Below are 14,585 nucleotides of genomic sequence, written 5' to 3' on the forward strand. Positions count from 1 at the left end.
CCCTGACGCAGCTCAACACAACACAAGTAAACTGCTCCACTGCATGTAAGTATGAGCTTGGATAAGAAGCTTTGGTTATATAATGTGTCTGAAAATGTCAGAAAATGCCCGAGTTACTTCAAACATTCAAAGATGCAACTATTTTTCGTTCCAAAGCAGACGTTGTCAGATTGTTTAAAAATCTGTAGGTATATTTCAGTATTTAAGCTGCATCCTTGTAGGTGTGTTACATTATATTTCATTATATAAGTGCTGGGCTTTACCATATACAGTATCACCACCACCACCACCACCACAATAAAGTAGTATCTCATAGATGTTCCAACTTAATTGAGCTGTAAGAGAGCTGGAGAAGTCTTGCACTTCCTTAAAACTACAAATTTATATCGCAAGATATAAACTGAGGGCATAATCTGCAGTGATAATTCCCTACCAGTGGGAGGCAGCAATGCACCAAATAGTGCCTAGTCTGCCGGGAAGAAGAAGAAGAAGAAGAAGAAGAAGACTTGTGATTTATAAACATATGACAGCGGACGGATGGTAAGCTCCCCAAATTCCGTTGGTTGTAGCTAGCATTTCAGCGGGTCCATTCAATCACCCGGCTAAAGCGCCCTGAAAGAAAATGGCTTGGTTGCATTAGTTATGTTTATGTGTGTATCTTAACTGGGCTCTCTGTAAAGGGAAAGACGTGTGTTCAGCATTTAACGCCAACTCAGTACACACCACCCAGTTTACTGGTATGTCAACGAGCTTTTGTGGTGTTGAACATGTCTCAGTCGCTGTTGACTTAGCTGGTTAACTATTGTTGTGTAACTTGTAACATGTTGGTTCTTTATTCGCCACTCATGTAGGTGAACGTGAGGATTATAAATATGAACTCATTTAGCTGACTTTGATATTTCAAAGTTTTCTGTTGGTGTAGTGTTGCAGTAAGCTGTACTTCCATTCTCTCTTAAAACAAGCTGTTATTGACAAGTATTGACTCTGACATAATGTGAGCTCATTGACTGTATATGAAGTCGGGTGTTGTGCTCACAAGTCACAACACATCACTGACATGAAGCTTCTATATTATTCACTCTGCTCGTTGCCTGTCTGTTTCTATATTTTTTCGGGATTAATTATTGGAATAAGTAAAATAATGTCTGACTACGTGATATGGGTATAGTGAGTCATGTTCTCTGAACTGTCGGTGTTCCAGTTTAACTGGGGATCATGGCAACTGGTGATATGTTGTCTTTAGTCCAGATTTGGCAGACTCGGTTGCAGACTCGGTCGCAGATTCGTCCTTTTCTCAAAGCGCATGTGTCTACTGAAGGTCTCGTTGAAATAAACATAAAAAAAACAAAACATCACGAGTTAATGTAATATGTCCGTGTCAACATCACGTTGAGACAACAATATACATCATATAGGTCAAAAAATAAATATAATATAAACAACTTTAACGGGATCTAAACGACATGGCGAAGCAGTATTAGCTTCTGGAAGTATGACGCCGCCGCTGAGATGTTCGGGTCACCTAAATGAGGCGTATTTTACTCTGTCGGCTGTATAACACCAGATGTTGTTAAAGGAAACGCCCATGCTATCTGGTGATAGTCCGAATACAGATTAAACTTAATACTTTATATCAGGCTTTACAAACTGATGCTCATCGTTCATAGGAGACACACGGAGTTATGAAGAATACACACGGGTGGCCAGCTCCACGCAAAGTGCTTTCGTTTGACGCAGGTGATCATTACAATGCACACACACACCAAACACGTGTCATATGAAAACATCCCTCACACCAACGAGGTGGAAGCTCATGCGGTGTTTTTTTGAGTAAAGTTGGTGAACGTGCTTTTATTGGACGTGTAAAGCTTCACGTGTCCTCCTCGCTGCTGGTTAAAGTCAGCAGTCGTGATTGTAAGAGGTGTACTCGATGTTCTCGACGATGTCAGTCATCGGAGAATGAAAACAACCCAAACGCTCATCAGAAAATGGGTGTGTTTGTTTTTCGTAGTTTCTGTAATGCAAGTGTTGTTTATCTTTGTGTAATCAACAGATGATCTGTCGGTACTGTATAGAGTGTGTTGTCAACATGACGCATGTGATATAGCAAATATGGAAAACTGACTTAAGGTCTTCATTGTCGAACAATGTGTTGTGTGTTTCTTCTCTTCTGTCAGATGACTACGTGCTTTGTTGGAGCTGTGTCAGTCGAAAGGGTAAATAAAGTCCCCTGTATAACTATGACAAGTCTGGCTGAGTGTATTCAATGATTGTGTATTTCATGTTAAAACGGATTGTTGTAGTGTTGCATAGTTTGCTATATGTGTCCCCCTGCGAGGTGTGTGCTTAAACTATGATTCAACTCACAATGAGAATACATGTAAATTGCACATTAATGCAATGGTAAAACAAACTAGGGTAGTCAGATCTACTCTTGCCGATTGGACAGTTTTACTATAAATAATTGACTTATACGCATTCACACAATCAGTGATTTTTTTGCCAGCTGTCCTTCCTGCATTTTACAGCTGCAACTGTGTTTCTTTTAGTGTGGATAATGTGTTTGTACCCCTCGTATTTTTCTAACATAATAGTTTGATCCTCGTTGTGAAATATGCGGCTCTGCTGCCATTACACTTGTCTTGTCTCTAATTTGTCATAAACCCCGCCCTTTTATGTACATACGCTAATATCTAGAGCAGGGGTATTCAACTAAAATTTAAAGAGGTCCAGTTAGAGAAAATTTCTTGAAGCAAAGGTCCGGAAGATCATAATGTCTAACTATTTAGTGTGATATATATTGAAGTAGCCTAGTAGTTGTATCAACATCTGCATGTACTAAATACCTGACTGTCAAATCAAATGAATTCAGTACGATTCAAAAACTTTTTGACAATATTTATTGTCACGTAACATAGAACTGAACATATATGTATGATTGCAGATATGTATAATGTTCTCTCATTAACTAAATAAAAGTAGGGCTGCATTTCAAAATAAGAGAAAATAAATTAAATGTGAAAATTGTGCATGTTCAAATAAAGGGCTTAACTTCAGAAAAATAAAATGAAGGGAGCAAAAGCTTGAATTTCCCTTTTTCTGTTTCACATCTTGACTCAAAAGTCTCAACCAATTTTACAGATAATAAATCTCAACACATCTTAACAATTGAACAGTTTTAGAATCACTTTCTTCCCCTCTTATATCCCACTCCCCCACTTTGTTCGTCTGTTTCTCTCCCTTTCTCCGTCTCACTCCTCTGTTTCTCTCCCTTTCTCCGGCTCACTCCTCTGTTTCTCTCCCTTTCTCCGGCTCACTCCTCTGTTTCTCTCCCTTTGTCCGGCTCACTCCTCTGTTTCTCTCCCTTTCTCCGTCTCACTCCTCTGTTTCTCAACTTTCTCCCTCTCACTCCTCTGTTTCTCAACTTTCTCCCTCTCACTCCTCTGTTTCTCAACTTTCTCCCTCTCACTCCTCTGTATCTCTCCTTTTGTTTTCTCTACCTGTATCGCTATCTTTCTTTTTCTTTCTACCGTCTTTTCATGTGTAACTTGCCTCTAACTCTCATCTGTCTGCACTGTAGAGTCGCAATGTTTACCGCCTGGAATGCACAGACTTGATTGGCTGAGTAGTATCACGTGGGATGGCTTAACTCGCATGCAATTGGTCTGTGCGTTTCCTCATCCGCTAAACCACTACCGTAAAGACTACAAAAGCTGCGCCGGTTACAAATAGAAGCGCCCCGTCAGGTTTTAAATCATAACCTTCTGTTTTGGCTGTAGGTCCGGGTCCGTTCGGGACGGCTTCTGGGTCCGGACTTGGACCGCGGTCCGCCTGTTAGTGACCTATGATCTAGAGTATGAAAGCCAGGGTTGACTTAGTGCCAGATTACGGCAAGATATCCGGGATATGTTGAGCTTGCTTCTTAGTACAGGCCCCTGATGTTGTTCAAGGAAAGACCCATGTTATCTGGTGATAGAACACAGATAGACGCTGCATACTTAGTAACAGGCTTGACAAACACATGACCATCTTTCATAGGAGACCCTGGAGAAAAATTATGAGGAATAAACACACAGCCAGTTTAACGCAAAGTGCTTTTGTTTTAGACAATGCACACACCAAACACATCACCACTCTTGTCATCTCTCACATCAACGAGGTGGAAGCTCATGCTCTGTTTTTGTGAGCAAAGTTAGCGCACATGCTTTTATTGGATGTTTTAAGCTTTCATGTATCCTCCTGTCACTGCTTGTTAAAGTTGGCACACGTGATTTTTAAAGAAGACATGGTCGATATTCTTATTGATGAGCCGGGTTCAGTCATCTGAGAATGGAAACAGCTCAAGTGCTCATCAGAAAGCAAGTTTGGATTTGACCATAATTCGTTTTTAGTAATTTCTGTAATGCAAGTGCTATTCATCTCTCTTTAATCAACCGACGATTTCTCAGATTTTCTTAATTTTTTTTAAATGTATGTCTACCCTGGAGATTTTTGACCACATGTGAAATCTACTTTATAACATACCTCTTACATAGCTCAAATTGGAAGAAAGCTATATAACATCCAAGCATCAGTTTAACCTGTCAATAAAACATCAAATAGATGAAATCAAATTTACAAGGCTAAGGCTCGGACATTGTGGACTAGTAAGTGGGTTGGTGCTTGTAGGAAAAATTTACCCTAGTGATTTTTGACATGTGAAATCTACTTTAAAACATACCTCTTACATAGCTTAAATTGCTGCTGTTGACACGTGCTTGTGTTGGTGTTGATGTCTATTTTAGGTCCAGAGTATGGATGATGATTTCACCTTCTCCTGGTCTCCATCCTCCCATTTCAGCTGAGAATTACTTTTGTGTGTGTGTGTGTGTGTGTGTCTGTGTGTGTGTGTGTGTGTGTGTGTGTGTCTCAGTCTCATTCCCTCCCTGTCCACCATGTCCCTGTATCCCCTGGCATTCCAGTTGAATTCTCTGGTGTGTCTTCACCTCCTCTGCCTGCTGCTCGTCTCCTCCTCCTCAAGACTACCCAAAAATGTTGCAGTTCCAGCCAAACCCCTGACGCAGCTCAACACAACACAAGCAAACTGCTCCACTGCATGTAAGTATGAGCTTGGATAAGAAGCTTTGGTTATATAATGTGTCTGAAAATGTCAGAAAATGCCCGAGTTATTTCAAACATTCAAAGATGCAACTATTTTTCATTCCAAAGCAGACGTGTCAGACTGTTTAAAAATCTGTAGGTATATTTCAGTATTTAAGCTGCATCCCTGTAGGTGTTACATTATATTTAATTGTATAAGTGCTGGGCTTTACCATATACAGTATCACCACCACCACAATAAAGTAGTATCTCATAGATGTTCTGACTTAATTGAGCTGTAAACCAAATTACATGACTATCCTCTGATGAAATACATCAGCATTTCTTCCCAAATTTATAAAATTCGGCATTTCATGGGGTAAAAACGCAACGTGCCATCTACAGTTTGAAATCATCCTGAACCTTGCCAGGTCAATGCTGACCAATAGTCAACCATTAAGGACTTATTTTATGACAAAAAAAGTTAATCAACCATGGGCCGCCTATCAAAGCACCAATCCTGCAGGGCAACCTAATTTTCACACGTGCTGATTGAGACTCATCACACTCAACCTAGTATAACATTATTACTTATCATTTAGCTGACGCTTTTATACAAAGCGACTTTCAATAAGTGCATTCAACCATGAGGTTACAAACACAGGATAGCAAGAACCATGTAAGTACATTAGCTTCAAAAAGCCAAACTACAAAGTGCTGGCGTGTAAGGTTAGGGAACCATGTCCTGGATGTAGACTGGGCCCGATCCGATTTTGCACGTGGAGGAGCGTAGTAGTGTGAGAGAACTGAAGACCAGTCGAGCTGCTGAATTCTCTATGAGCTGCAGAGGTCGGATGGCACTAGCAAGCAGACAAGCCAGTAGGGAGTTGCAGTAGTCTAGGCGAGAGAAGAGCCTGGACCAGAACCTGTGCCGCCTTCTGAGTGAGAATTCGTCTTCCAGTGATGTTGTGCAGCATGTATCTACACGATCGGGTTGTTGCAGCAATATTGGCGGTAAGGCAGAGTTGGCTGTCGAGTGTCACACCCAGGTTCCTTTCGGTCTGGGTGGGGGGCTACCACAGAGTTGTCGATGGTGATAGTAAGGTCATGGGTGGGAGAGCACTTCCCTGGATGGAAAAGAAGGTTAAAGTCTTGTCAAGGTTAAAGTGGTCTGCGGATGTCCACTAATATTTTTCAGTTTTGGCTAAATACTTTGGATGTTTCCCTCCAGACCCTCAAATGGCTCTGCTGTAGTTGCAGATGGCAGGAGGGCTACTCTTTAGCAAAACTGCTGATATAAACATTTGCACTTGGCACTGACAAGAGTGCTCTTCAGACTACAGGAAAGTTGAGGTGGTAATTGTCAACCTGCCATCTTTGTCTCACTCCCTGTTCAGGTACCACTCTTGCAACCTTTCTACTCTTCCCTACATTAATGAGTGTGTGACCTGAGGGAACATTTTGTAGCTGGCACAAATGCTAATGTTACAGTAAACTAACTGAGCACCACCTGCCTCCTGCACTCTTCACACTCTCATTCTTTTAGCAATTTATTCAACTCATGTTGGTGGAGAAAGGAGGAGGTTACACTTGAATGAATGGGGAAGACTGGGATTGAACTGCCGAAATTCTTGTTGGAGGACGATCGCACTAACCCCTGTGCCAAAGCCACCATGTTTATGAAATGACCCCAAATAATCACTGTAAGCGGGCTTAGTGGAGCTGTGCATGGCTTCCTGGGTGTCTGACCCGGACCTGGTGGCACTGTGGCCTGGCTGTGCGCCTTCTTTCTTGGGCTGTGGAGCTGTCTGTGCTCCCTGTGTCCGTAGCCAGGTGGAATTCTTTCAATAAAGCCATGTTGTTGAAATGGAAATTATGCATAAAAAAAAAAGACAGTGTCTGCATAGACAACTTACTGTATAGGGTTCATGTAAGCAGAAAGTTTACTTTAACACTGTATACTTAAGCATTAGTTTATTTATCGCAAGTCATATCGTCATATTTTCCTAATATCGTGCAGCCCTATTCAGTATCTTGCCCAAGGACACTTTGGTATTCGGAAAATAAAGAAACTTAAGGAAACAAGATAAGGTGTTTATATGCCACACAGTATGCTGGTTTCTGTTTGTGGACTCCTGGTGGGTATTCCATCAAAGTGGCTAAACTACTTCTGTTTTAAGTGAAATGGTCCAACTTGAATTAGATTCAACTTCCACCTGAGGCTTAAGCCGTTCCACCAACACAATTCAGCGGGGTCTAATCAAGGCTAATTCTGGCCATGCTTTAAAAAGCCTTGTGTTGGGCATGTACATGCAGCCCAGAATAGTCGATTGTAGAACACTATTTGTGAAATAAAGTTATGAGGAGGGAGTGAACCCACAGATGGAGACGAGAGTACGAATATTCTTAGCACTGATCTTACAAAGTGAGTTAAATGTCAGTTTTAGTATAAGAATCTGCAGAATTTTATTATAAACTAAACCTAACACATGTCGTGTTAATATTTCTCCACAGCCTACATTGTTATAATTGTATGTTTTAATAAATTAATTGTCCAACTCAAAAGATTGTGGATATTAAAGGGATAGTTCACAGCACAATGAAAATTCACTCATTATCTACTCACCATGATGCTGATGAAAGGGTGGGTGAAGTGTTTGAGTCCACAAAACACTTTTGAGTCTCAGGGGTCTAACTTTGTTAGAGCAGAATCTAATACAATTGAAGTCAATGGTGAGTCCTCTTGCAGACGTAATGAAACAGAAAAAAACATAACTCCATACTGCTCGTGTGGGGTCATCCAAGTGTCCGCAAGCCCTGGTATTCATATTCGACTCGAAGCGAGGTCATTTACACCGTGTTTTAAGCCTAAATGTCCACAGGAGTGGCTAGGCTAGTGGATGTTAGCACATCCGACAGTCCATGAATGCACCTCGTAGGAAGATATCAGAGGACATTTAGGCTAAAAACATGGTATAAATTACACAGTTTCTAGTCGAATATGAATGTCTGGGCTTAACCAGCTACTTTTTAACACATTTGTCCATTCAATTTATAAAAGGCATCTTCTCCTCGTATCAAAGACCCCAAAAAACTAGACCAAAAAAGAGAAATGTCGTTATAAATTCAAACACATCTTTATCATGGTAATGCTTTAATTTCATCTTTTTCACGGCTTGAAAATATTAACTGATAAACAGTTCAACAAAACTTTGACATAAGACAATCTTCTTATAGATTTATTGTTTAACCTCATTGTGTGACCCAGTAACATCCTCAGGAATATGCTGATTTGCAGTGTGATAGACATTTAGTTTGGAAAATTGCGCTGCGGTTATTAATGTCGGTAACAAGTATCTTTTTGTAGTTCTTTTTGCCCTTTGAGTTAAGTCACTAATGAATTTTGTGGTTCCCCAGGTGACAATGGAGGTGTTAGGAAAAATGTAGCAGCTCAGGAGACCAGTGATGTACAAACCACCCCACTACTGAAGAAATTGACCTCTATCTCAGAGCCAGAAAGGGACCAGTACCCATCTTCATCCAACACTCAAACCTCTGTCGGACAAAAATCTAATAACACTACAGCCTTCGTAATTTTACCCAACCAATCTGCAGGAGGAAACAATTCCTCCACAACCTCACCATTCAATCAGCAGCCAGTATTACCAACCCACCAGCTTCCATTACCAGAGATGGACACTCTCTCACAGGCTGCTCAGTCTGGATCCATTACAACCACTGGCAGTGCACAGCCTGAGAGGAACGTAAACACAGCCATTGTACTTGTGACTTCTACAGACATAACAACGCCTACGTCTACTACAACAGCATCTACAACACCAACAGCAAGACAGTCTACAACAACAACAACATTGAGGCCTACAGCAACAAAGTCTGCAACAACCACACATACAAGTCAGAGTGCAACTATTATTACCACAACCGCCTGTACAAAAATGACACCTCCAACATCACCGGCACCCGTTCCAAAACCAAATACTGGAATGCCCACAATTAACACCATAACTGCTAACAGTGCTATTACTCCTGCCAATCACAATAATCCTGATACCTCGGAAACAAGTGTTGCTGTGGCAGAAGTAGCAGGGGCTGCTCTGACCAGGCAGCTGGTGGATAAAACGTCTTTGTTTGCTGTCTTGCTCTTTGGCCTGCTCTTTTTCTTGGTCGCGGTGGCTGTGTTCATCACGCAGGCTTACGAGAGCTACAGGAGGAAGGACTACACCCAGGTGGATTACCTGATAAATGGCATGTACTCAGACTCTGGGGTGTGAGGGTGGAATAAGCTAAGCACAGCTTGTGGAGGGTGTTTGTTTTTGCACCTGGAGTCAAACATTTCAGACAGGCTGGTAACACTAGTGTTGTGAATTCACATGGCGATTCAGTTGTCTGGACCAAAATCAAATAGCTAACTGACTTTAAAGCAGCCTTTACTGATTTGTTCATCACAAAATACTTAGTTGTCTTGCCTCTTTTTTGTGATTGTTTCAATGTAAAAAGTTTGCCTTTCCATTTATTATGCAGCCAAAAGATTAGTTACCTGTATGTAACTCGGTTACTAGGTTCTATGAGTGGATGCAGGCTTTAGCACAGGAGATAATCTCCTTCACATTGCTTGTCAGTCGAGCTGTAGTTGGATCCAAGCTGGGGTTTTTTTATGTCAGGGTTTGGGGGAAAAATTACAAAAGTGTCACTGATGTGATTTTCAGTTCATTTCAATTGGTTTAGTCACGTTAAAAAGCTATTTTTAACAGCAAACGCAGACCCTCGAGCCACAGTGGAATTTAGAAATATCAATATTGTGTGCTCTGGGAAATTTTTTAACTTTCAGATCACAGTTACATGACAGCTTTTGAGGATAATTCAGCTCAATTGTGACTTTCTTCTCTGTATTAATGTTCTAAATATCCAAGTTATAAGTGGTTTAGATGAGCTAGAGAAATGAATGAATTGTTTACAGCCTCTCTAAATGAAGCTACTTTGACCTTTGAATAGATAGAAAGTTGGTGAAATTGCACAAACAAGATTCAAGTTGTACTATGTTTATTAGAGTTGAATTATCCTTCAAATGCATGAAATACCAGTCCAGTGAGTAGCAGAATTGTTCTATGAAGGAGATCAGACCTGATATGGCCTGGTGTGTTAATGCCTGATGCTTGTGTTTCAGACCAGAAGTATATACAGTGTGGCATCTGGTTTAGTCAGTTGACCAGAAAGAGAGAGAGAGACCACCATGTCATGTTAGTCAAATCATCGAGTTGACAATGTTGTTATCGCCTTTCAGTGAGTAATTGTTAGCTTGGTGTTTTTCTGCTGTGTGCATGAGCAACTGGAGCTTTGTTAGCTCACTGGGTTTAAGTCAGTAGCTGCTTTGCTTGGTGATGACGTTAAAGATGAAGGTCACAAACAAAAAAACTCTCCTATTTTTATAAATTAAACTTTCCTTTTACAAACTTCATGAATGATTTCAAAATAGCTCACATCTGGCAGAGCAGCAGTAATGTCTAATATCTGGCCATTACAAAACCAGAAGTGCAGTAAATCCCTCAGTTGTTTTCAAAACTTGTTGCATCCTTGACTGGTTTTTCATCAAAAATCAAACGGTGACACAACTCCAGTACTAACAATTCCAAAGGTGTTTAATTAAAAGGATTGTTCACCCAGAAATGAAAATTCACATACTCACCCCTATGCCTATGGGGTTAACACGATGTTAATGACCACACGAGCAGTATGGAGGCATGTTGTGTTTTTTCTGTTTTATTACATTTGAAGAAGGACTCACCATTGACTTCAATTGTATTGGATTCTGCTCTAACAAAGTTTACCCCTGAGACTCCAGAAGGGTTTTGTGGACTCAAACACTTCACCCATCCCTCCATTGGCATAGCGGTGAGTAGATAATGAGTGCATTTTAATTTTTGGATGAACTATCCTCTTAAGTTGGTTAGTTTTATTGAAAATTAACACACTGTTCAAAACCAGGCTCCAGCACTATGAAGGTAGGATTTTGAGAAGCAACATTGTGTTACCTGGCTGTTGTTGGACAGAAATAACTCCAGTGTTAACAGCTACATGTATCTGAAACTTGTCCAACTGTGGTTAACAGCTAAGAAGACTATTTCCCAAACACTGTACTGTTTCTTTAAAAATCTTATGATTTAATTTGAATTACATTTAAGTCCAACAGCTTTCATTAATGGAATGACATTTCAGTCATTTTCTGTAAATATTGTTTTCTTTGCAAATGTTTTCTTTGCACTGAATCACAGGAACAGGACCATACCAGAGAGTTGATTTCAATAGTGTTCCTCGCAAAAATCATGCATTATAATCTGCATCTTTGTCATCTTTATCTTGGTTTTTCAAACCTGGACGGATTATTTTAGCAAAGGTAATGTGCTCATTAACATGGATTTTAACAATTTGAGAAGATTTGAGGGAAATAAACCTTTTGTTTGCATAGAGGAAATCTTACATCTTTACTTTAAAATCATGAAAAATGGGAGCGAAAACAAAAGTATTGCGTTTATGTTCTTGTTTAGTGTATGTTTTGTGTATTAATCCATTTGTCTGTCCCTATTCATGACCAACATCTGGTTAAGTTGTTGATTTTCAGATTGCTTCTAAAGCTTTATGTTGACCTTATTACATTTTCTCATGTTTTTTTTTAAGATGTTTATATATCACTGATCAACATGAATAGGAAGCCATTCACCCATTTACCTTTTAACATATTGCTTGGGACAAGAGTTTTCCTTAGAATGATGACTTCCATATAAGTTTTAAAGATATAGATTGCTGTTAAAACAATTTTAAGATATCAGTTAATTTTTCAATTCATAACTATGAAGTTCTCTTGAGACTATCTCTCCACTCCGTTACATATTCCATATGTAATGGGAATGATCCCCCTGCTGTCAAGGTGCGTGGATACTACTTTAAGACACTGCGGCTTGCCCGGCCACGGCCTACAGACAACCTATAAATCACGTGTTGTCGTGGAAACAGTTGATTGTTTGATCTCCACCTGTGTCAGGGGGAAGTGTGCAATTTCAGAAAACAGCGTGTGTGTGAGTGTGAAAGCATGTGCTTTACAGCATTGTGTCCACTTGCCTATCGTTAAGTTGGGTGTCTGTCTCCAGGTAGCCTTGATTGCTGTTTCCCTTTTCGTTCCATGCCGATGGAGGGGTGGGTTAAGTGTTTCAGTCCACAAGAGACTATCTCTCCAACTCATAGGCAGCTCGGAGACATGTCGATCAAACTATCAACTGGTTCCACGCCACCACAGGTGTTTTTATAGGTAAATTGTAGGGCCTGGCCAGACAAGCCGGTGTGTCTTAAAGAGGTATCCACGCATCTAGATACAGCAGGGCGATCATTCCCCGTACATATGTAATATGTATGTGGAGAGATGGTCTCTTTACTCAGAGAAGGTTACAACGTAACCGAGCGTTATAAATGTGAATGTAATGTGAATGCAGAGATGTCAGTGAGAGTGACCTGTTGTTGCAGTGACAAAATCTCTTGTATAATGATTTTCTGAAGGTTTGAATTGCATCACATATAATGATAAACCTATTCTCTGTATGTGTTGAAATTGTTATAGTTATGAACATGATGTGATATTATGATTATGGACAGATTTCGTAATCTGTCATTAACCGCAATAATTTCTCAGTGTTTTAACCAGAAAAACATTGGTGACTTCACAGAAGTCTGTGTCTACGCTGCAGAATTAAATGCCTTTATTACTTTGCCAAATATTTTCTGAAGCACATTACTGTATGACAAAGCCAAGTGAAACATAAAGCCATTGTCGGTTTTGTATCTGACTGAAAGGAAGATGCATTAATTGATCTAAAAACTCACGCAGCAGATGTCCTTAAATTAAGTTTTTTTTAAATGTATTTCTGTAATATACATTGCAATAAAAATTATATTTGGCCTGTATGATGTTTAACTTTCTCTGCCATAACTTGTATGTTATGGCACACTTTTACATGAGGTTTTTTACAAGAACATAAGAGGCCATCAGTATGGAAGCAGAGGGTGTTTTCGCCCTTTTAATGACCCAAACTCAGTCCTCAAGTGCACCAACATAAAAGGGACTTAGTTCTTTTTGCGTTCACATTGTCAGTTTATTTGAAGGAGGACTTGGTGCTCTCTCTGGGCCACGTTTGCTCTGAAAGGGCCTCAGTCCTCTTTCTGTTCACACAACTGATAGTTCACAATTACACAGATTCTTACTGCTTTGGATTGTGGGTAGTTTTCATTTGGAACAAGATGGCTGCTGCCACACTTATCCAGAATGTGGTTATCCACATTCATGTGGTATTTGAAATGAGTACATATGGTTAGGAAATATCTGTTTAGACGTAAAAATTACAACACTACTACTAGAGGTGTGAATCTTCACTAGCCTCACCATTCGATTACGATTCACCTGTCCACGATTCAATTCTTGATACATCTCTATATAGGCATGTATTCATGTGATTGCAGGTCATCTGCAGTATAAAATACTTTTTTTCAAATGTGTTGTGGCAGACCAACATACAGAACATATTCTTCTAGAGGATTTATTCTCTTAAAGCTCTGGGGGAGTGAGGGAGGTTATGTATCATCATTATCAATAATTTCACAGCATCAATGTTCAGGTATTTGACTAGATCATATCATAACTGACACAATAACTTAATATTGCCCTTAAACATTCTCTAATTTATGACATGAAATGTTTTGTTAAATGCTCAATCGTTTCCATATGAGACAAACACGTGAACTACATAAATTAGGTCAAACTACAAAATACTGCTATCGCTCAGACTTATCATTTGGGGCTGTGGTTTTTATTATAGTTTTTGCCAAAAAAAGGCAAACAGAAATACAGAGAGGATTCTAGTAGATATGTAACCCTACTGCACCTGCACTTTTTGTGTTGAAATACAGTTGATAAAAGAGATATTTCAATTAAAGTTTCATTCATTTGATAATTGTTTGGAGGTGTTTGGGTTCATGAAATGTCTTCCACGTGTAAGATCTACATGTCATTACTCAGTTTTGGGATTTTCTTGGACACTTTTCATTATGTGTTTGGTGTCCCCAGCTTTATTTCCTGTCTTTGTCCTGTTTCCCCGCCCTTGTGATTGTCTGCACCTGTTCCTAATGTGTTTCACCTGTGTTCAATCAACCCTGCCTCCCTTGTGTTCTCTTTGTCAGTTCGTCATCTTTTCAATCAATCAATCAAATTTTATTTGTATAGCCCATATTCACAAATCACAATTTGTCTCATAGGGCTTTAACATGGTGTGACATCCTCTGCCCTTAACCCTCAACAAGAGTAAGGAAAAACTACTTAAAAACCCTTTTAACAGGGAAAAAAGAACGTAGAAACCTCAGAGAGATCCACATGTGAGGGATCCCTCTCCCAGGACGGACAGAAGTGCAATGGATGTCAAGTGTAAAGGAGAACATCAAGATAAAGG

At 39.9% G+C, this 14,585-nt stretch overlaps 1 protein-coding gene across 8 annotated transcripts; it reads left to right on the forward strand.

Moving 5' to 3' along the window:
* The first annotated feature begins 474 nt into the window (after nt 1-474).
* LOC118109545 (uncharacterized protein C11orf24) lies at nt 475-13,050 on the forward strand. 8 transcript variants are annotated; one of them, XM_035156747.2, is made up of 4 exons: nt 477-540; nt 2,178-2,216; nt 4,913-5,097; nt 8,497-13,050. In XM_035156747.2, the coding sequence occupies exons 3-4, from the start codon at nt 4,935-4,937 to the stop codon at nt 9,369-9,371; spliced, it is 1,038 nt and encodes a 345-aa protein (XP_035012638.2). In that variant the 5' UTR covers nt 477-540; nt 2,178-2,216; nt 4,913-4,934; the 3' UTR covers nt 9,372-13,050. The 8 variants fall into 8 exon arrangements, with proteins under 8 accessions (XP_035012634.2, XP_035012631.2, XP_035012638.2 ...); XM_035156744.2 differs by having other exon boundaries at nt 504-540; nt 4,785-5,097; XM_035156748.2 differs by lacking the exon at nt 477-540 and adding an exon at nt 580-1,737.
* Nucleotides 13,051-14,585: the final 1,535 nt, after the last annotated feature.

The sequence above is a fragment of the Hippoglossus stenolepis genome, chromosome 5 (assembly GCF_022539355.2).
Source record: "Hippoglossus stenolepis isolate QCI-W04-F060 chromosome 5, HSTE1.2, whole genome shotgun sequence".
Classification (NCBI taxonomy): domain Eukaryota; kingdom Metazoa; phylum Chordata; class Actinopteri; order Pleuronectiformes; family Pleuronectidae; genus Hippoglossus; species Hippoglossus stenolepis.